Consider the following 22,451-nt stretch of genomic DNA (forward strand, 5'->3'; position numbering starts at 1 on the left):
GGAATGAGCAGTATTGGCTTGTGATTGTAGCCTGTGTGGATTATGTAATGCCATTCAAAAAAAATGACGAGTAGTCATGTGTAGTCTCACTAGTCTGTTTGCTGCGAGTGTTTTTTGGGGTCAAACATAATAGTTGTCATCAATGGTAATACTTATATTGATCGTACGCTCAAGTATTTGGTAAAGAGGAGAGTGCAGTAGATGTTTAACCACAAATTTAATCTTTTTAGATTCAAAACACTGGTAATCAGTCCTCATGAATCCTGTTCCTCCTGGATACAGCCTGTGTGATATGGTTTGGTATGAATAGGTATCAAATTTTCAAATCAAAAAAAAGTCTTAACCTCCTCTTTCTGCGCCAACTCTACCGGATCACATCATCTACAATCATAATGTCACCTCTCATTGTTCCCGTTGCCGGCGGCAACCCACATTATATATGAAGCCCGGTGATTTGAACAGCCTCGTCTCACACAAAAGCCTTCCTGCATCTGTTAGTGGGCCCAGAAATGTGTGTCCAATGCAACAAAAGAAATCTGAAAAAGTAGCAGCAGTAAGTCTCAGAGCTCTGCGATCATCTCCGAGATCTGTTACAGTATCTGAGGTGTAGGATATCTAACGGTTTCTTTTAGTAAAATAAGGGTCTAATATTCCTCGATGAGTGTTCGAAGGTTATCTGAGTTTTCCTAAGTAGGCCAGAATGTTGAACAGCCCCTTTTCTTCTACCTCGACAGATATTGTATCTCCAAAATGAAACCTTTTTTATCTTCCACAACACCGGCTTAGGGTCATTCGGGCTTTGATTGTGCCAGACTGCAGCTCTCTCTCCTCCTGCCTCCTGGCCCAAAGACTAAATGAGCATCTATTATTGATGACAGACGAACACACTTTGATTTGATTGAGGCTGTGAAATTATAATGAAGCAGAATAATTTACCATTGTCACCTTCAAGCCTGTCTGACTTGTCACAGAGTGTTGGTTGGGCTGGATATCATTAGAATATTTTGGTCTTACATGACATCTCATGTTTTTTTTAGCAGTGTTAAATGTGTTTAAATTAAAGGGTTCGCTCGTATTGAAGAACCCGGAGACGCTGGATCCTCCCAACTCTGCTGATCGTTTCAGCTTCATTCAGCATTTTTGTTTTGGTTGCGACTCAGAACTTTCTCTTTTTTTTTTCTGCTGTGGCTCACTTAACTACTATTCACACCTCAATGTGACATTTGCCCATCCACGCAAAAACGGTGGAGGCAGAAAAGTGGTGATGTACAGTAGAGATCATTGGAAGGACTGTTTACTGAACTGCTGTAGCGAGCTGAGCGATGACTCACTAACTTGTCCGGCCAAGTTGGTGCTATAGTTATAATTTTGCTATGTCTTTATCCCAACAGTTCTGTTTACTCCTCCAAGATTTTTTTTGTTGACCATCGCACAACATTTAGTTACATTAAAAGTTATTTAAGAGGAAAAAATAAAGTTCTCTTGGTTAACGAGTTTGCTAACAAGCAGTTTGTAACATAACAACATTTTCGCGGTTTTAAATCCTGATGTGACTACGTGCCGCTTTTCATCCGCCCTGCAGCTGCTCTCAGACAAAAACACATCTCTTGTAAACCCACTATTCACTACCTGCCAAGCAGCAGGCAGACATAGTCAGCAGCTAGTGAACATAGCGGGGCATTTAGCAGTTTAAACCCCCAGGACTTGGTGGAGATCAAAACGGAGCTAAAAGGAGGGAGACCGTAGGACTTGAATTCGGCAGATGGAAAAAATACAACATTGATTGGATCGTAATGTGGCTCCATATCTGATCAATGTGAAAACAATTGTTTGCGGACATGTTCATCACAACAGCTTTATAATAGCGGTTTGATTTTGTGTAACAGTTTAATAAAATAAAGCTTCAGTGCCAGCTTTCAGCTCATTTTACTTTGACTCTTTGGCCTGCAGTCTGGAACATGTCTGCCTGTGCTGATCAAATTTGACTCTCTGATTGCAAAAGCAGCCCGGTCACATTGCAGTGAAAAAAAACAACTAAAAATCTAAACAAATTTCAGATTTACATAATGGCCTTTCCATAAATGTTGGTGGCGGAGGAAGGAGGAATAATAGGAAAATCAGCTATCAGTCATAGCTTCAGGGAACAAAAGCTTCATTGTGTTTGAGACATTTTTTTTTCCAGCCAGTAGGGAGCATGAATCATCTACACACATACAGTACAAGGGCGCACACACACCAAACAGCCTCTCTGTTTTAATTGGGGGGTTTTCTGCTTAGTCATTCAGGAATTGACCAGTGTAATGGGATATGAGCAGGGCGGATAGTGACCTCCCTCACTGTGCGAAGCAGGTTTCGGGAACTTGTTCGGCTCAGAATGTGACGGACGCACAAGAGTCTCATCAGGTTGTCTCTCTGTGGCTTTGGTAGCTGTAGACATCTGCGATTGAACACGAGTCGAGTTAGAGCAGGTTTGGTTGGACTATAATATATTAATGGGGTGGAGTGCAGTCAAATGCTTATGAAAGGAATGCAGTGACTGTTTTCTGATCAGTAAGATCTCACTCACACATTTGTTACTCGCTAAGCAACAAATGCTTTTCATCTTTTCTAAATGCAACTTTAGATGCTTTGGAAGTTTCTATCTTCCTCGGGCTGTGGAAAATTGTAAACGAGCATTCACCATCTTATAGACGAAATGTAGTTCTATAGCTAATTGTTAGCTGCAGCCCAAATATGGAAACACTGTTTAAAAGCTCAATTGAATGAACTACAACTGTTATAACTGTGTAAGTAATCTCTCTAACATTTTCACCAAATCCCCCCAGTCTTACCTAGAAATATTATGTTTTGATATAAAATAAAGTAAGGAAATATATCTTTTTTTTTTTTTTTTTTACAAATGCAGAAATCATCAAAAAAGTATTTAAATTGTAGAATGTAAACTTTCTGCAAGGTTGCTTAAACTCACACAATTTCATAAAATGAAATACTGAGACATAGTGCTCTAATTCAATGATGAACATATTCAGGGAGAAACAGCACATCTTTAGAGCTACCATCTGAGAGCGTGTGAAGTCATGCAGAAAGATACCCGATGGTCCCAAAATAACTGGGCACACCGCAGTCACATACATAGCCTACCTGAAAACTCGAAACCCCAAAAATATAAGGGGGTTAAGTGGTAGTGAGAAGCATGATAAACTTCATAACACAGAAGTGAGCAGAGATCATGTGTCTGTGGCTCATGTCAGCCCATGTCAGTCATGTGTGAGTCACGGAACTGCCTGAGAGCAGCTGTGCAAAAACTTAAAATAGTTACACATTTAAAAATGATGCAGGTTATCATCTATTGCAGTTTTGTTTTCGTTTTAGCTTGGGAAACCGTGTCAAAGCCCTTCTACTCAATCTGGTACTAACATTATGTAGATGGCGGCAGTGAACCAGAAGAGAAGGAACAACACTGTCATGTGGTATTCTAGACAATCGCTGATGTTCCTACAGTGACGCTAGTGGAAAATTCAACTACCGCACTTTGGTGAGAAAAACCTGTGCTCGGATCTCGTTGTGACAGATTTGCACTCGTTATGATCACAGCAGAGCACATTTACATAATTGAATGAATTGATCAGTCTCAGTCAAGAAAGTCGTAAACTCTGAATCAATGGATCTCCGTTCTCTACTTCAAAGAAACCAAAAGACAACTACTTGGTACAAAAAAAAGACTAAATACTATCTACAAGCAGGGTACACTTGCAATAATGATAAACTGGAAAGATAATAAATATACGGTTAACAACGTATTTAAACGTATATCTCTCCGACATATTGACGGCCTGGTCTGTTTATAAGAACAAGCCCGTCTTTGTTCAAGCTTCCTGTTCCCAATGAGGGTTTTATGGTATGAAGATGGGAGGCAGGTCAATCTGGAGGTCACAGGAACTGGGTGTGTAGTGACCGGTGACCGATGTCAGGAGAGAGATGTCCGCTACACCAGCAAAACCCCTTTTTTAAAATTGTATTTAAAAAGAAGGTGAAAGATTATCATGGGATTAGTGGATTTGCCGGTTAATCAATTACCTAATCAATGGATGATTCAAATCTGCCTGTCACAAAAATAAAGGCCCGCAGGACTGACTTCTGACATCTGACTACACAACCGTGCGTCATAACGGTTCACCGATGTGTGGAAAAAACAGCTTTTGTTTTTGATTCCTTCAATAGTGATGCAATGCTTCAGGTTGCTGATTTGATGCGGATGAAGCTGTACATGTTTACTGTCTGCGCTCCATTGTGCTTCTTGAGCATAAAAAACACCAGAGCCACTGCGGTCGCTAAGCTGTAACTCGCATCTCGCTCAGATCAGACGGTGTATGGTAAACCCACCCTCTCTTTTCACCCTGTCAGTCACATTGTGAAGCTTTTGTGTGCTCATGAGGAAGTCTGTGTCTGCGCTGACTATATTCGGGAGATGTTTTCTTTTTAACCGTAGCAACTACATGTAAAACTTCACCTTTATCTACCATGCAAAGAAATTAAAAAGCACTGCGACAAGCCACTTCATCGTGTAGGGCTCCACATGATCACGGGGAATTATGACGCGTTACGTATGCAAACTGTACATGGGACTCTTTGGTGCCTGCATGTGCAGCTTGCAAGGACAAACTCTAAGCTTGTATTCAAGACGGCCGAGAGGAAGTCGCCCACTAACGGAAGTGGCTTGTTGTGACCTCTGCTGATTGCTCTGTTGAGATGGTGGTTTGAGGGCGGCTGAAGCAGGGGATTCACATGTCACACGCGTTTTGATGTACTGACTGAGCTATCCTGATTTTTTTATCATTAGACCATTGCTTGGAAAATCAGATTTCCAGATTAGATTCAAATGAGACCCTTCACTTTCGGGTGTTTTAAAAGGTTTTTTCATTTTTTTTTTTCAAGATGCCTAGTACAATTCTTTGGGTGTTACTCTCAGACATGTTGTGTATGACACAGCCTGGGACTTTGATGAGTGCTGTGCGATGCATCACAGTTGTTGGCGCCGTGCCTCATGTATTCTTAGTGACACATTTGCTTGCTTTGTGCTCTTTGACTTGTTTGGCTGACTTCAGGCAGCGCTGAAAATAAGACAATGCTGCTCATTTCAGTTTTGACAGAAGCATTGGTTCAAGCTAAATGAGCTTGATGGACACGATCCACTGGTGAGGAATATAACTAACATCTTTTACAAAAGCCCCACACAGTTTGTTTCATGGTGTCAACTCTCTGTCTTCGGCCTGACCTTGCAGACTTCTCGTCTCTCTTCTCCAGAAATAATGAAGTGAGAGAAAGAGAAGCAGTTCCAGACACCGGCTGCACACAGCGGGCCTTGTTAGAGATGTGGAACCGAAATGTTGCTTTGTCAGTTTTGAAGAAAAACTTTATGAGAGTGCAACACCAGCAGCGTCCTATTAGTGGCTTTGCTGACCCTAAAATAAAAATTGTGAAACAATTATCACCATACTGTCTTGCTATAGTGCTTATTGCTTGTTCATCGTTTTCTTGCCGAGCGTTACATGTGAATGCCAGAGACTGTCCTCCGCCAAACTACGAGCAGATTTGAAGCAGCGTATCGCGACGTATGTGGTCGTTCTAAAGACAGCAGACCTCTAGCCGCAGTTACGTACACGGCCACTAGAGCTCAGGTATGTGTATTTAAAAGGATTTACTTATATTCTGTAACGTAATCGTGCTGATTTTTTCTGCCAAGTCACCTTAACCATCAACCTTACCTTTACAAGCTGATTAACCATGTGTTGGTAAAGAAAATAAAGCCCCATGATGCTCTGAGGCGAAAAAAGGTATTTTTGCTGCTATTTTTGGAAACGGTCGACACGGTCGCTTTTACCACAAACGACATAGTTTGCCGTATGAGGAATTGTTGGAAAATCAATACCACTGTCATTACAACACGGTAGATATGAAGGTTTAGGACAGAGACTGGACACACACAGCTAGCCGTGCTCTGTCCAAAGTGTCCATGTAAATAAGCCTGCTGACAGATCTGAGCTAATGTATCGCATATATTTATTCATAAATAAGAATTTATGGCGAATTACGTAAAAGAGTTATTACACCGACGTAAGAGTGGTACAGTATCCACCTTCTCATATGGGCTTACTCTTGGCAAGAAAGTGAGCATGGCTGAATATTTACAAAAACTCCATGTCGTGTCATTTCCTGACGGTGGCCCTGAACTCTAACTAGTAGCAATAGTCATAACGCTTTGCTAACATGACAGAATCAGGTTTGTGTCTATAATATTAAAGCCTTGCACACCTTTTCCTGCTTTTGTGTCTCACATCAAATCCTATTGTAAGCCGGACTGAAAGTAAAATGGAATTGAAACGGTGTTATTATAGTTTTTTTTCTTTTTGCATAATTTGCTCTGACTGGGCAGTCAGCTGGTGAAGAAGGTAGACGAACAGGCCAAATCATCTGGTGTTTGACCAGGCCCGACGCCGGGGAGCACATTTCCTCTGCTGATGGAGCTCTCCACGGGGAGCAGTCTGGTGATGGGCCACAGCAGTGCTCCCAGCACCCTGAGTGCGATAAGTGGGTAGTGAATCGCCATTGGCTCAGTAAACAGGAAATGTTGATTCGCCGAGTCGGGGAGGGGCCCTTGAGAGCGAGTAGTTGTGACTTTGCATGAGTGTAGAGACAGGTTGGCATGGTTTTGTTCACTTCACTTCTTCATGCTTGTTATATTATGAGGATTTCCTCTTCTTTCCTTTAAAGGCATGGCATTTTTTATCAGAATAACTAACAACAGAATGTTTACAGAGTGCTCTCGCTCATGAGATGATTTGAAAAGTGTGCGGCTTGCCTGACAGAGTAATAAATGTCTTGAACAACCTGGAAAATATCTGAAGTCTAGGTAAAGGGACAGCTATGATAAACAGTCAAAAGAATGTTTACATATCTGGAAAACCCAAAACACCACTGTATAAACACCAGGCAGCCAGAACATTTGATCTGTGGTAGGGGTTAAAAAAGGGAATGGAACACAGATGCCATATGTGGGTGGAATAAAAGGCTCTTTTCCAACATTTCCCGCAGCACTGGTGCATGTGCACGTGAAGCAAAGGCCCTCGTCTAATAATGGTCACCGTCGTTTATGCGAACAGTGCTGCTTGTTTGAAGCCATACCTAATTCAGAGTGAGTTCTCTCCCTGGCTGTCTCTAATGTTTTTTTTCCATCTTTGTCGAGCTGTGAACAGGAAATGCAGTTTATAAATAACTTGCTTAGTTCTTGCTAAGAGCAAAGGAGAGGCCTCTGGGGTTAGATGCAGTTATTCAGCACAGTTTGTCCATGACGGTTTCAGCCATGGAGGAAAACAGAAAAGACATTTAAAACGGGCACGTTTAATTCATCAAAAACAAACTGTTTGTCACTAAAATATTAGAAAAATATTAGAAAATAGAAAAATTATCAAACAGCAGATGCTGTGCACGGGGCTGTGGTGCAGGACGTGCCGTCCTCCTGGGCCAAACATCGACTAGCTGGCTCATACGGGAGAGGAAAATAAACCCATGGTTTGCAGCCGGCCCAGACGACTTTCCTGGACAAGCACTCCAAACCTGCTCATCAATGCAAGATCTCTTGTGAACCTAGTTCAACCCTGTCCCTCTCACAAACCTCAATCTCCACCTGCTTTGAAACAACCATCTTCCCACCACTGCTGAAAAATAATAAAAAATACCTGTGCCTCCGCGACTGGCAGCCCATTGCGCCGACTCCTATGGGGAGAATTGTCTTGAGTAACATGGAGACGACTGTACCGGACACATGGGACCCTCTCCAGTTTGTGTATAGACCAAACAAGGTCAAAAGTAGAACGCCTTCAGCACAACAGCACACACCGACTTACTGTTTACTAACTACAGTTTAGCGTTTACCACAGTGGATGCCGTCAACGCTCTTGACCTCTGTAACTGGGCACTGAGCTTACCAACAGGCAGACACCAGTCGGTTACGGTGGTGAATCACACATCCAAGACTATGTCTGTAAACTTGGGAACTCCACAGGGCTGTGTGCTGAGTCCCATGCTCTTCATGCCTGTAGAGCATGTAGACTCTGTGGCCTCCCAGAGCAACGCCAGTATCATCAAATTTGCTGATGATGCAGCAGTTATTGGACTGAGTCAGAATACAGACGGGAGGTGGCCAGGACAATAATCTCCCCCTAAGTGTCCGCCTAAAAAAAGAAGATGATTGTTCACCCACAACGACGCATTGTGGAGATGCATTTTGACTGAAAGCACCATGAACTCTTACTCCCAGGAACTTTCTTCAAGGAACCAAAATGTTCCAGCAGACCATTGTTTTTGTGCATACCCACCCGTCTTTAAGACAAGGGGAGAATAGATAAATCCTCCTGCTGACACATGAACGACTGACGGCTTCAACAAGCTGGTCCCAGGCGCCCACCAGGCGGAAGTAATGAGGAAGACTACACAACCCTCGATAAACCCCAGCATCACTACAGCGACAGTGAGCATGGAGGAGATTCAAAACACACAGCTGTTGAGAAAGGGACGAGCCAGAGCCACAATGTGAATTTAAAACACATCAAAACAGATTTTATGAACTATAGCACCTGAAAAAATAAAACTCAAAATATTTTTTCTTCCCCCTGGCACTTAATTTAGACCATCATATCTGTCACCAAACCACAAAGTGAAAGTTTCACGTGTAAAGGAAATATGCTTGAAGTAGGTTGCGTTTCCTGATTGTGCAGACTGAAGCACATCCAATATTACTGATTGTGGGTATTATTAAATGTGGTATGAGCAGTTTATTTCTTATTATCTGTGATAACACTATATTTTGTTGTTGTACTGGTTTTTTGGGGGGATATGCTTGAGAATGAATATAGTAAGAGGGTGGGGCTTTCTGCGATGGTCCAGATTTCCAAATCAGGGAACCTTATGTTTCAGTACATTTCTATGCATTTGTATAGATATATTTTCCTTGAGCGAGTCCACTTAACAATTAGATCAGAAGAGCAAATTCACCATGTAACCTTATGGACTCTTTTCCTCATTAAACTCTACCAGACTTAACATATTTTGACCCTGGGGAAAAAATGTAAATTCAAACATTTCAATTCAACGTTGATTCTGAATGTACAGTAATTCCTGTTTTCATAAACATAGTAAACTATGTCTCTGACATTGTTGTAATATTTCGCTTTGTAATTAAAAGCCCACTGCTCCAGTGATAGTAACAGAAATGCAGACACTAACGCAGTCTCCACGTTAGCCTTCCATAGCCCCTTGTCATCTGCTCTTTCTTTTGTTGAACTGTGACCCTGATTTTTTTAGGACTTTTTTAAAATCTATTTTGAGGTCCTGAGGATGTTTGAGGGTCCCATGTGCTGTACAGATCGTTGCCCCGGATTTGTGATTTGTGATATTCGGCTGTGTAAATGAAATTTTCTCTACTTGACTGTACCTGAAACAGGGTTTCTAGTCATTCCAGTAGCCTAAAAGAATAAACACAAAATTAACCTTGTGTGGTCTCTGTGAGTGTGCTCACTGGCACCTTTTCCTGTGATTTCATGTCACACGGGTTCACTTTCACGAAATGACAGCTGAGATCAGACGCAAGCGATCCGCATTCCTGGCCAGGAATGGGGGTTTTAGTGACGTCTCGGTCACATCTGCCTGTAAACTCATCATGCCTTCTGAGGGAAAATTTCCTTCTTGTCCTCCTCCACACAGCACCAGGTGGCATCTCTGAATAATACGACTGCTTGAAGCCTCCTACGAGCAGTAATGGCTCATAATGGAGGAATAGACACGCATCAATGAGGTCAAATGTTGTATCCGTCATGTAACAGTTGTTCGGGGTTTGACTGTGCTGTGCTGTCTCTGTAGCTTGTATTCGGTTTAAGTTCAACCCTGCATATTATATTTGTCTGTGCACGTTGTGGTAGATCTGTGTGAGCCATCTGTTACGATGCTGTTCGTTTTCGGCGCTCCCACCCTGTGCTCTGTGCTCTGTCAGGGCACTGCCCCGGGCTGTGGGGACGTTGCTGTATCTAGGGCCCTCTCACTGGGTCACATTTAAAAATGGCTCATTGGATCATTGAACGCTAGAGTGACTCGATGGACGCCGGTTTCAGCGACAACACACTATTGAGGCTGTTTTCAGTGGCTGTACAAATGGTGCAGCACCTCCTCCTCCTCGTTCATTTATCAGCTGTAGATTGTTATTTTTCTTCACTCATGAGAACAGCCAGTCAGAGCAGGGACAAGCAGCGCTGTCTTAAGGGGCAGCATGGTTACACTTTATACAAAGCGTGGCAGCAGTGCGGAGCTTTGTCTTCGTATAAATCTAACAAAGCACGTGAAGTAGTCGAACTGAAAGGAGATGGGATTGCACGGCTTGTGGTGGGGTTTTAAAGGTTAAGCGCTGTGGAGACGATGTGCTCATTTCCTGTTGCTTCATACTGAAATGAGTCACTTATCCAAACATTACTTTCTTTCCCTGTCTGGGATTACATTTTTCAGTATCATTAAAAAAACAACATAATAAACAAATAAAAAGGGAATCTTTGCTGTTTACAGAGGTGTTATCTATTTGAATCTAGAAGCTTTGAATCAAATAAACTGACCCCTCACTGTGTGTAAAGCCTGAGTCACATACACACACCCCCAGGTGCCACCAGTTTGTTTAATAAAACTACAGCATATACGCTCATTTAGGAATATGAAGTGGAAAAAATTGGGGCATTCTGTGCTAAATCTTTGCAAATAAGGCTGCAAGTGTGTAGCATGTTCAAAAAGTGAGTCACGGGTGTGTAAACCCTCAGAGTTCTAGTCACGCCTTGATATTATGTGTTAGTCCTCCTCAAAAAGAGGCGAGCTGCTGGATTCAGTGAATCCCTTCAGCGGCTACCCCCAGTACCAGTGGTTTTTAAAGGAGGACACTAATTAGATTAAGAAGCACTCAAGAGTCATCGTGTAATCGTCTCCCTCTGGCTCCAACAAGACCTCTTTTATGAAGTTTATGAAAGGGCTCTGCATAATCACATCTTTCGGTCATGGACACTGTATTTTTCTTTAATTAATGTCTATTACACAGTATGTTTTTCCTCAATGTTACTGTCACATTTCCAGGTCTTAATATTGTGACTCTTGGCTGCATCAGAAATTGATTCTTAACCAAGACTGTGAGCTGATTTTCTCAAGAAACAACCACCCACCACCCTCCTCTTCATCATTAGTGTTCTGTGTTCAATCACAGACAGAACCACCTGTAGCTCCGTGTTAAAACCAACATGCCACTGAACCCGGGGCTTTGCATGTACCGAGTGGCTGAACTCCCTGAAATATTTTCACAGCAAAGAATATGAGTGGCTCAAATCCATTTCTGTATCACCGAACCTCTGGTATGAACAAAGATCTTCTGGTATGAATTATTATCGTGCGCTCGTTGCTCATCTTACTGCTCTCGTGGGATGTTTGCTCTTTGTTCTTTTGTCACGTTGGAGGCGCAGCGATCCCCTCCTAACAAACCGGGTCCGGAAGAGAATATATTGATTTTTTTGTGTGTGACTGACTGTGCTTTGATCTCCCTCCCTCTTTCCCTTTGCAGCTTGAAAGCTCTGGTTTCTACGGGAGGCAAAAACGTCCAGGCAGCTTGTGACTGGTGAGAACTGCACATCTCCTCAAATGCACTCTGGCACTCATCACACTGAACAAACTGGAGTGCCAGTAGAAAATCTCACAGTGGTATTAAACGTTGACATCTGCTGACCCCACTGTACATTGCATTGTGTCACTGTGCTGCCGCAGCAGTAGTGCCCTCTGCTGGATGTTAGCTGTCCTCACCTCCGCTCTTCTTGGCTGTGTCTATCGCTGCAGGCTCTTCTCCCACGTGGACGACCCCTTCCTGGACGACCCCCTGCCGCGAGAATACGTGTTGTACCTGCGGCCCAGTGGGCCGCTGCTGCAGCAGCTCTCGTTCTTCTGGCAGCAGTCCCGCGTCTCCTGTGGCAAGAATAAGGCGCACAACATCTTCCCCCACATCACCCTCTGCCAGTTCTTCATGGTCAGTCTCAGCCTTAGTCTGTCTGTGTGTGTGTGTGTGTGTGTGTGCAGTCACATATTATCTTTACAGTTTTTGCAGAATTTGTTGACTCCCTATTGTCTCTTTATGGCTTTCAAACCCCTGTTGGCAAGTTTTAAACTTGTGACCCCACTTCCTCTCTGTTGATGCAGCTCGTCAGTGTTTGGCGTTTTGCTCTCTTGGCCGATAAAAATCATCTGATACGACGTTGCCTTTTACGTGTCGATTTTACGTTTGCCGATATCCAGCAATATGTAAACTTTTATTTTATCGAATAGATTTCATTTAACATTTAATTTTCTTACTTCAAGTTCTAGTTACTCGGTTGTATTTGTTTTCTTTTTATTCATAGTTATATATAGTGTGTATGTTTAAAATGTAAAAGCCTCAATTACATTTCTGTCATTAGAATTTGATAATGACATCTTAGGGAATCATTGCCAAATATATTCTTTAATATATATATATATCAGTGGAAATTTTAAATTTGATATAATATCTGTATCGCATCGGCTGCCCAAAATTCCTTGTAAGTCGGGCTCCTTGTTACATGATGAATTATTTTAAAGGGTTTGTTTTGTTCTGTTTCTTAGCCACCCAAGCAGCTCTAGACTGGTTTATATTTTACCATATACATTTTATGGATGATGGATGAATGAATGAATTGTCCAAGAGGCATTAATTCAACTATATGTTGTTGTTTATTTCCCACTGGGGTCATAGTTAATGACTGTGTTGCATTGGACTGCATTAGATTTCTAATACGCCCTCTTAATATAATGTTGTCCAGTTCAGCACCTCTGCAAACTGAGCTGACCTGTCTCAATATCAGCCATAGGTGAATAGTATTATTGAAGGGAGGTGACTATGTTGTGTTGGATTTTATTAGATTTTACAGGCGTAAATAAACCTAATAAAGTGCCCCCTGTTACTGTACATGTGATTGTCTGTCCCATGTAATGACTAGTGGTTCACTGAATTTTCCCGTTGCCTCGTCTCTGCTGTGCTCAGTGTGCCGACGGGAAGGTGGAGGCTCTGTGCGACGCCCTCCAGACCACGGTGGCCAAGTGGAAGGGTCGCATACCCATGCCCCTGCCCCTGGAGCCCTACACGTCCTCCAGCTTCATCGGCCTCTTTGTGGAGGAGCAGATTGCCGAGGTGCTGAAGAGTTTTGCTGCAGATTTTGCCACTGAAGCAGCAGCTAAAGCAGGTTTGAGTCCCCTTTTGGTGAAAGTCCCGATACGAACAAATGCAGTCAGGTTTTGGACTAATTTATATTGGGTGTCTTCCTCTTTCTCCTTTGTCCAGATGTTCACGTCGAGCCCCATAAGAAACAACTTCACGTCACGTTGGCGTACCACTTCCAAGCCAGTCACCTTCCGGTTCTGGATAAGTTGGCCAAAAACGTGGACGTGTCGTTGGGCTGCGACTGGCTGACTGTGCTCTTCTCCCGGGACATTCGGTTTGCTAACCACGAGGTAGATACAGTTTCCCCTCTTCAACTCTGTGCTAAATTTCCGTTTTTTTTACAGAAATATTCAAATCATAATCACCCTTTGTCTAATGGTTGTTAACCCTCTTCCCACCGCTGTAGACACTGCAAGTCATGTACCCATATGTGCCTCAGAATGACGACGAGCTTGAGCTGGTGACGGGAGACTTCATCTTCATGTCCCCGGTGGAGCAAAGCAGCGCCAGTGAGGGCTGGGTGTACGGCACCTCGCTGGGCACGGGGCTGTCCGGCCTGCTGCCCGAGAACTACGTCAACCGCGCCGATGAGTCCGACACCTGGGTTGTCCACGGGTACATCTCAAACTTACAATCCACAAAGTACAGATGTACACAAATAAGGGGATCCTTCATACAGTAGCTGGCTAGGAAGATTACAACAAAAGATGAGCGGTGAATCACAGTCTTGGCCTGCGACTCACTGGGCTCCTTCGCCCACATTATTCACACTTTGAATCGGTTATGTTTTACTGTCTTGGGATTTTCTGTGCAGCTGCCACAAAACTACAGAACTCCCTACCTCCTTCCATTCATTCTTGTCACTCTATTGATATTTGCACAACTTAAAAAAACACACTTTTCATCAGTCTCACTTTAATTGTGCCTGATGTCTGTGAGGTAATATGCTGTATAGCGTAAATGTGTTGAGGAGTTTGTTGATTTCTTATTTTTTTAGTTTATTCATTTTATTTTTTTTAACCATGCTATATTAATGTCGTTAAAAGTTAAGTGTAGTGCTCCGTGTTTGTCCGGTCCTCAGGTCTCACTCCATCCGCGACAGCGCCTCTCCGTCAAACACTGGCAGCACCGTGGGCGGGTTGTTGTTTGACGGACAGCTCAATGACAGTTTGCTTGACAGTCTCATGGATCCTCCCAGCATCTGTCCTCCCATGCAGGTACAGTGGATTTTCTTATTTTTTATTGTGTGCAAGCATAAAAAGAAGAAGCATCCTCAGGATGCAAGATGAAGTGAAATAATCGTGAACCTCGCTGCTGTCTAGCAACAATGTTGTGCATTCCAATACGACGAGTTCACAGTGGAAGCATCCGACGTGAGCTCGAGATTAGTGCTGTTCAACTTGTGTCTAATGCCTCACAATGTGAAATGAATCTCTTATTTCAGGTATCGAGGCCAACTAGTCAGTCCTCCTTGTCTAGGATGAGACTGTTTGTGTGTCGCCATGGGGAGAGGATGGATGTGGTGTTCGGGAAACACTGGGTCACTCAGTGCTTCGACTCCAAAGGTAAGCAGACAAGAGGAGATGACTCTGGTTTTTTTTTCATACTACAGACTTGTATCAGACACTCTTGACGTCTGCTGTGAGATTCTGATTATTTGTTTCTGCATAGGCCGATACATTCGCTCTAATCTCAACATGCCGTCCAGCCTGCCACCCAGGAGCGGAGGTCACCGGGACTATGACAAAGATTGTCCAATTACTGTGTTTGGCTCCACCCAGGCCCATCTTGTAGGTCAGTGCACTTTTTTCTGGTGTTGTTTAAATGAATGTGTAAAAGATGTGCCATGTCTACTAATGCAAAGTTACCACAGAAAACTGAATGATCTCAGTGTTTGAGCATCATTTAATACAGTAGAATTGTGTTTTCCCAAGACAACATAACAATTGAGATGCTTGACAATAAAATCCCAATGTTTTTTTTCCGCCCACCACAGGTGAAGCCCTGTTGGAAAGCCACACAGGAATAGACTTTGTTTACTGCTCTCCTTCTCTTCGCTGTGTCCAGACTGCTCAGCATATTCTGCAGGGTAGGACCTTCGTCTTCATTGCACATAATCCACTCTGACCACAGTCACAGACGAGATGCACAGCATCTTTTCTGCTTCCTCTGCCGGTGTGGTTCTTCACACATCGTTACAAAACTTCTGATGTACCCAGAGACATCATTTATATCTTTATATCTCATCTCCTAATTGCGCCAAGGCTTTCCTTTCATGTTAAGATCTCTCTATAGATTTTATATAAAAATTCTAAGGGAGCAAGACAAACTGACATTTCTGAATAAATGCAAGGTCAGTCCTCTGACGTCTCGTCTCTTGTGTTTCCCTCTGGGTCAGGTCTCCAGCAGGAGGGAAAGACAAAAATCCGAGTAGAGCCCGGATTGTTTGAATGGACCAAGTGGGTTTCAGGCACATGTTTACCTGGCTGGATCTCCCCAGCTGAGCTGGCGGCTGCTAATCTGTGTGTGGACACAACGTACAGGTACACAGCAACACTGGTGCTACAGAATCTATTATATTTTTATCCGTTATACTGCACTTTACACTAACCTTCTCAACCTAATGTTTTACTCCTAGACCTCATATTCCCATCAGTAAATTGACGGTTTCAGAGTCATATGACACCTACATCAGCAGGAGCTTCCAAGTGACGCGGGAGATCGTGGCAGAGTGCAAGAACCTGGGTAAAGTGGAACCATCATGTATCCATGGTTTCAAATTAAAACTTTACGAAGGGCTAAATGATGGCAACATCCACCTGCTGCCTCGGCCACTTGTTTTTTGAGATTATTACATTTCAAAGCTTCCTGTTCAAAATGTAATCTGTGGTGGCCTCTGTACACGGAGCAGGCTAGTACAATCAAAACTGAACAATGACACCGGCTCCTTCTCTGCTGGCTTACACAAAGAAAGTTAAGCAGACTCTAAATACACACCCTAGAACCTGAAAAGTGAATAGAATGCTTTTTTTTATGAGCACTTTTTTCTTAGCCAGCTGCCCCTCTGAATCACAATGTTTAATTTTGATTCAGAAGGCCCAAAGGGGAAATAAGGTTTCTGTTTATACTGTCCCAGCTTCTATATAGATATCTCAAAGAGCCTGAACGCGTCAGACTGCAAATTACCGACTACTGAGTGTCCATAAACATTACATTAAGATAGTGCTATCTGTGTAATAAGGCTCTCTGCCTCTTTCACACAGGAAACACAGTCCTGATTGTGGCCCATGCCTCCTCCCTGGAGGCCTGCACTCGCCAGATACAAGGCCTGAGTCCCCAGAACTCCAAGGACTTTGTCCAAGTTGTCCGGAAGGTCAGTCTGCTACTCGAGTGTCATCACTCCTTTTCAATTCTATCCTCTCACCCACTCTTTTCTTTTTCTTTGACAACATACTCAACTATCTCCTTTTTTTGTGTGTGCAGATTCCTTACTTGGGTTTTTGTGCTAGTGAGGAAATGGGAGAGACCGGGGTGTGGCAGCTGATCGATCCACCCATCTTGCCTCTGACACATGGACCCAATCACAGTTTCAACTGGAGGGAAATGTTAATGCAAGACTGAGGGATATGGTGCTTGGCTCACTATCTTTTTGCTGCCCTGAACTGCTGAAAAAAAGTATTTATTTTTAACCCACACTGCTACAAGTCCAGCCCAAGGACCCCCGCCCCCCAAAAGTCTGTCTTCTGTCAAAGACGTCATGCAAAAATGTAAGCATTCAGTGAGGCGAACGTATTCAGATGTACAGCTCAGGATAGAGAAAATAGTTTGTGTGGAGTCCACAGTGATGACGGGCTACAGGTAGGGCAGGGGTTTGTGGCACGGCTCTCAACATTCCACTTCTTTGGCCCCGATTTTGGAGAAATCTGGATATTTCTTGACGGTTGCCGATGAGTTATTTTTCAAGCCACAAGAAGGTTTGTCACGAAGATCTGTCCGTGGCACCAGCTCTCGGGCGCAGGGCGGCGAAGACTGCGCTCTGCTGCCTCCTCGCACACTGTGACAGGAGTTCGCTGACGACTCGAAGACTCTAAACCATAGAAATATTTTTTCCATGTGTTAGAAGTCATTATTTAACTCATAACCATGACCCGCCTTACAAAAAAGCACAAAAGAAATGTTGACAATCAGACACGGGAGAACTGATCTTCATTATTTCTGGTGCTGAGGTGGGTAGTTGATTATACGTGTTCTATTCCTGTAAATGTCATATCATTAAGCCGTTCTTCCAAGTCAAAATCTATGTGCCCACATGAATCCTCAAAGCTTCCTGTAAGGCCGTGGTCCACAGGCATTATGTGAAGGCAGCGCAGGTTTTGTTAGGACCACAAGTGCAACCAAGTCAGTATGACAGAAGGCAACGAACATGATGAAATTTGTTGGTTTTTGATTTGAAGCAGGTGCATTGGCCAAAACTTTTGCTTGTTCATCATGACCCTGACACTCTCTATAAGCCTGATAACCACACTGCTTCTCAAACACGTCTTACGTTGCATTTCAGATGTTTTTTGGTTATGTCAGATGATGAAAGTGCTTACTGCCTATACCAGTTTTTGTTGTATGACACAGAAACATCTATTGATACTCTCATAAATGAATAAAGCAAAGTTGTGGAGGCTTATATAGGCTTATACGTATAAGCCGGTGCCATGTGTTCTGTCAAAGAATTACCTCTTCACACCAGTAACGAGTGTGAAGGTTGGGGAAAGCGACAGATAACACTCGGACAATTACCATCTGGCAGTAGCTTTATTGTATTGTTGATGAATCTTTATTGTCTTACTGTTTCTCTAAGCATATGTGAGAAAACATACTGACTAACCCCATTTGCAATATCTGTATCAGAATTAGAGACAAATAACATTTTCTTTAAAAAAAGGAGAAACATTTGCAGGAAAATCACAGGCGGAATAAATGACAAAGAATTGCTCAGTTCCATTAAGTGTCGAACATCTTTTGTGTGTGTATATATAATTTTTCCATACTGCTATTTTTAATACGTTTAACATCGATATAGAGTGGGGTTGTAGATATTTAAACAGGTGTTGCTAATTTGGGCTTCTTTTTTTGGACCACATTAAAAGTTTAATTTGTCAAGTTTATAGTTCACACAAACAGCAGCCAGTCAGAAGTGTTCTGTGAGACGAGCAGCCAATCAAAAATGAAATGAAATGGTTTATCTGACTCAAACTCTGGTCAACTGAGTTGTTGGGATAAGCCCGATCACCTCCCACAGAGCCTGGTAACGCTGGACACATTTAACCCAGATCCTGTCTGCTCCAGCCAGAGGTGCGGAAAACAATCTGGGGCTCAGTATATTGTAGTCTGGATGACGGGCTCGCATTTCTCACGTCCGGCTGGAAGAGCTGCACCACCCAGGCGACAGCATCGAGGAGGCGGATCTCCATATCCATCCTCAGGTGACCGGTGTGGGTGAAGAGGCGGACATGGGTAAGAGATGTTACCTTCAGACTATAATGCACATAAAGGCCTATATGTCACATCTAATACTGCATGTCACTTGTTTAGTTTTTGAAATAGAGAATAAAGATGAATTTAGTATTGTTTTGAACGGAGGCTGGTAAGACGTTGTTTTCTTCTATCACTGACAAATGGATCCTGGTAAATCAAAATCGTTTGGTTTTTTTTTTTGAGCTGCAGAGAAAAGTTGATACTCCCTCGTCTCATCTAGATATTCTGATTCAGTTAGTCAGTTCGCAGGTGTCTGGTTTCAGAAAAGAAGTTTATTATGCATGTATATTTTGTGTTGATATGCTTAAGCAGTGTTGTATTGTACGTAGCCATAAAGCCACTAGTATCGCAGCTGGATCATGGACGACCTACAAAACGTCCACCCATGGTCTGGAGCAGGTGCGCTGATGCTTTCACGGGAAGTCCGTCAGCAGATCATCACCCTTAATGTGTAACCACGGCCAGACATTCGTTCACGACGTCGATATTCCCGGGAGAAGTTCCTTCTTCAAAGAGGAAGGGACACTTCATTTCCTTCGGGGGGGGGCACACGAAGGAAGACATCGTCAAAATATTTTCCCCCAGAGTTGACACGGTATACTCAATGCCCCGCCGCCAAGAGCACTTCAACGTCACCTCCTCCAGCTCCAGCTCTCCCCGGCGGTCCGTGAACGCCCCCTGCCGACGTGCGCCCGACGACAAGCGCTGTGATCGTCGCAGTGATGTTAGCTAACTGCTGCTGTCACTAAAAGATGTTCTCCCTCCGGGTTCTTCCTCCCTCTCGCTCTTTCCTCTAAGGTGAGACATTTTGTGTTCATTTTTGATTATCAGATAAAGTTCAAGAAGCACCTGTGAAGAGTTGTATTACTGTAACGGCTGCAGACGAGAGAAGAAGCTAATTTAGCCTGAAACTGGGAACTGAACTGAAATATATGTACAGATAGTCTTTGGAGAAATCTGATTTTTAACTAATCTTAAGATGTAACCTTTTCTGACCTTTGACATTTTGTGTAGGCAAACGATCCTAATCTCGCGGATGTTCACATTCAGCTGCTGACCTCTGACCCCTCTTCAAAGTTTTCTGTCGCGAGGATCCGGTCAACACGCAGATGGTGCGATTTAGTACAGAACTCGTGTTTAACCACATTCAATATATCTACATGTTTGTGGCAAACATCCTTGCCACCCTGGGTCGGCCAACACGCACCAGAACAACAGCCGCTCACCAGTAACTCTTTTATTAAGAACGAACACACAGAGCATCAACCAACTGCTCGTCTGTGTGTCTCTTCCCCTTAGAAGCTTCTTCACAGGCTTTTTAACCAGGGGAGTGATTCTTATAATCTGTTTTATTGAAAAGTTATATATATATACATATATAGCAAGAATCCTTACTATGATTAATTTTTAAATTATTATGAAGGAATGTTCTGTGTGCAATGATGTGGGCCATCCATCCATTATCTGTACCACTAGGTGTTGGAGCCAATGCCAGCTGACATTCGGGAGCGAGAGGCTGGGGGCGGCGGCACAACCCTGAACAAATCGCCAACGTGTCGCATACAGAGACAAATATCCATTCACACCTACGGTCAATTTAGAGTCTCCAATTAACTTAACCCCAACCGCTACTGTCATTGGGCTATGGGGGGAAGTTGAAGTACCCGGAGAGAACCCACGCATACACCGGGAGATTATGCAAACTCCACACAGAAAGGCGACCGTGCTAACCACTACACCACCGTGCAGCCCTGCAATGAAATGTTGCCACCAGTCGAGTCAATACAGCATGGTCCTGCACAAAAAGAAAGAAAGAAAAGTGGTAGAAAGTGGTAAAACTTTGTTGTATATTGTTGTTGAATTTAGTTATTTGGTCTATTATATTAGTGATTACAACAGAACATATGTTTTTAAAATACAGCAAAAAGAAATAAAAGAGAATTAAGGATCACATACATGCTGTCGTCTCACAGCAAGAAGGTTCTAGGTTCGAATCCAGGTTCAGATCAACCAGAGCCTTTCTGTGTGGAGATTGCATGTTCTCCCCCCCGTGTATCCGTGGGTTCTCTCCGGGTTCTCCGGCTTCCTCCCAAAGTACTAGAACATGCAGATTGGGGTTGGTTCTTTGGTGTCTCTAAATTTACCACACGTGTGGATGTGAGAGTGAATGGTTGTTTGTCTCTGTATGTTCACCCTGCTATGCGCTGGTGAACTCCAGGGTTAACTCCGGCCAGAGGCGACATTGCTCCCCCCCCAAAAAAACAAAACAATGATAAAGCGGCATAGATAGTGGATGGATACATTGGATTGCCATTAGGGCTTTTGAGATCGAGTGCCTCTCGTCGTCCTAGATGCAGAACTTTGTCACAGACAAAATGTCACACAAACACTAGATGGCGCTGTTTGATGACCAATGTCAGTAGCAAGTCCCCTCACAGTGAACTACAACCGCACACTAGGTATATTGGTCGGCATGTTCTGATGTATGATTTCTGTATCAGGCTCAGTTTATGTGTATTCAAATCTATATGGGTTTTTTTTTTCAATTAGCATATATACAAAAATACATGCATAGCATGAGTGGAATATGTTCGCTTTGCGCTAACTGATTAAACTTATTCCAGGCATCTCCCCTGCAGGGCTCAGAGGGCAGGGGCAGTGGAGGTCGTTATCCCTGCAGGTCGCAGGTAGGTGGGCGTTCAGTGACTCACTTGTCTGCGTCAAGGTCGGTTCTTGTCTCCGTTTCCACAGTTGTCGAAGTTAAGAACTATGAGGAAAAGGAGTAGCAGCAGCAGTGCTGGTGCTTCACAAATCATGGTATTATATACAAGTTAGTGGACATTTAATTTTAGTAGATTGAATCAATAGATTAAATCAATTATAATTTCAGTATTCAAGCTTTAAATATTCAAGCTTCAATATTCAAGCTTTAAAATATAGATATTTAGTTTCTCTTTACATTACAGTTTTTCCTCTTAAGAAAACCCTTCTACTAATGTCTCTACTTGTGCTAGTTGTATGTCTTGGTTGCTGTGTTGAAACTGTAAAGACACCCATCATTTATTTTTATGATTAGCAGCCACTCTGCCAAGTTTTATTTTAAACAATCAATCCTCCAGACCGGTAATTGGAGGCGTCGCTAGGCAGACCATCACTTTCAATGTAGTAAGCTACGACAAAAATAAACGTTCCTCCCTTGTGCTCTTAGTTTCTATCATCTGAGACCTGCGGATTGCGCGATGTGTCAGAGATCGACCAAGAGCTGAAATTAGCACCTGTATTACTAATACTACTACTACCGTAAACTGTAAAAGTATGATTATTTTCTTTCTAAATCTGGCTTTTTATTTTTTTCCTTTGGTTGAAAAGGTGAATGGGTACAGGAACACGGCCCTCTCTGCCGTGCTCTGCTGTGCAGCACGATCTACATATAATAACCAGTGACCCTCGGCCTGTGTTCTGGCATGGAACCGAGCAAATATTTGGCATCTTTAATAAAACCTGCATAATTTATGTGTGTGCAACAAGATGTAAACCCAACACTGACATAGTATTATCACGCGCTAAAAAATAAGTCCTATTTCTAGCTATCTGATCAAGTCTGGAAGTTTGAAAAAGCAAT

General features: G+C 43.0%; 1 protein-coding gene across 1 annotated transcript in view; it reads left to right on the forward strand.

Annotated features, from left to right (window-relative positions):
- ubash3ba (ubiquitin associated and SH3 domain containing Ba) overlaps positions 1 to 18,295 on the forward strand; it is a 20,105-nt gene extending 1,810 nt beyond the window's left edge. Inside the window, exons 2-14 of the mRNA XM_035624868.2 lie at positions 11,639 to 11,692; positions 11,908 to 12,094; positions 13,124 to 13,322; positions 13,421 to 13,590; positions 13,707 to 13,915; positions 14,382 to 14,517; positions 14,745 to 14,865; positions 14,972 to 15,094; positions 15,297 to 15,389; positions 15,699 to 15,843; positions 15,939 to 16,045; positions 16,564 to 16,673; positions 16,784 to 18,295. Of these exons, the coding sequence (XP_035480761.1) occupies positions 11,639 to 11,692; positions 11,908 to 12,094; positions 13,124 to 13,322; positions 13,421 to 13,590; positions 13,707 to 13,915; positions 14,382 to 14,517; positions 14,745 to 14,865; positions 14,972 to 15,094; positions 15,297 to 15,389; positions 15,699 to 15,843; positions 15,939 to 16,045; positions 16,564 to 16,673; positions 16,784 to 16,921 (1,792 nt within the window). The 3' untranslated portion in view covers positions 16,922 to 18,295. The remainder of the gene's footprint in view (positions 1 to 11,638; positions 11,693 to 11,907; positions 12,095 to 13,123; positions 13,323 to 13,420; positions 13,591 to 13,706; positions 13,916 to 14,381; positions 14,518 to 14,744; positions 14,866 to 14,971; positions 15,095 to 15,296; positions 15,390 to 15,698; positions 15,844 to 15,938; positions 16,046 to 16,563; positions 16,674 to 16,783) is intronic.
- Positions 18,296 to 22,451: the final 4,156 nt, after the last annotated feature.

This window comes from Scophthalmus maximus, chromosome 2 (genome assembly GCF_022379125.1).
Source record: "Scophthalmus maximus strain ysfricsl-2021 chromosome 2, ASM2237912v1, whole genome shotgun sequence".
NCBI classification, from domain to species: Eukaryota; Metazoa; Chordata; class Actinopteri; order Pleuronectiformes; family Scophthalmidae; genus Scophthalmus; species Scophthalmus maximus.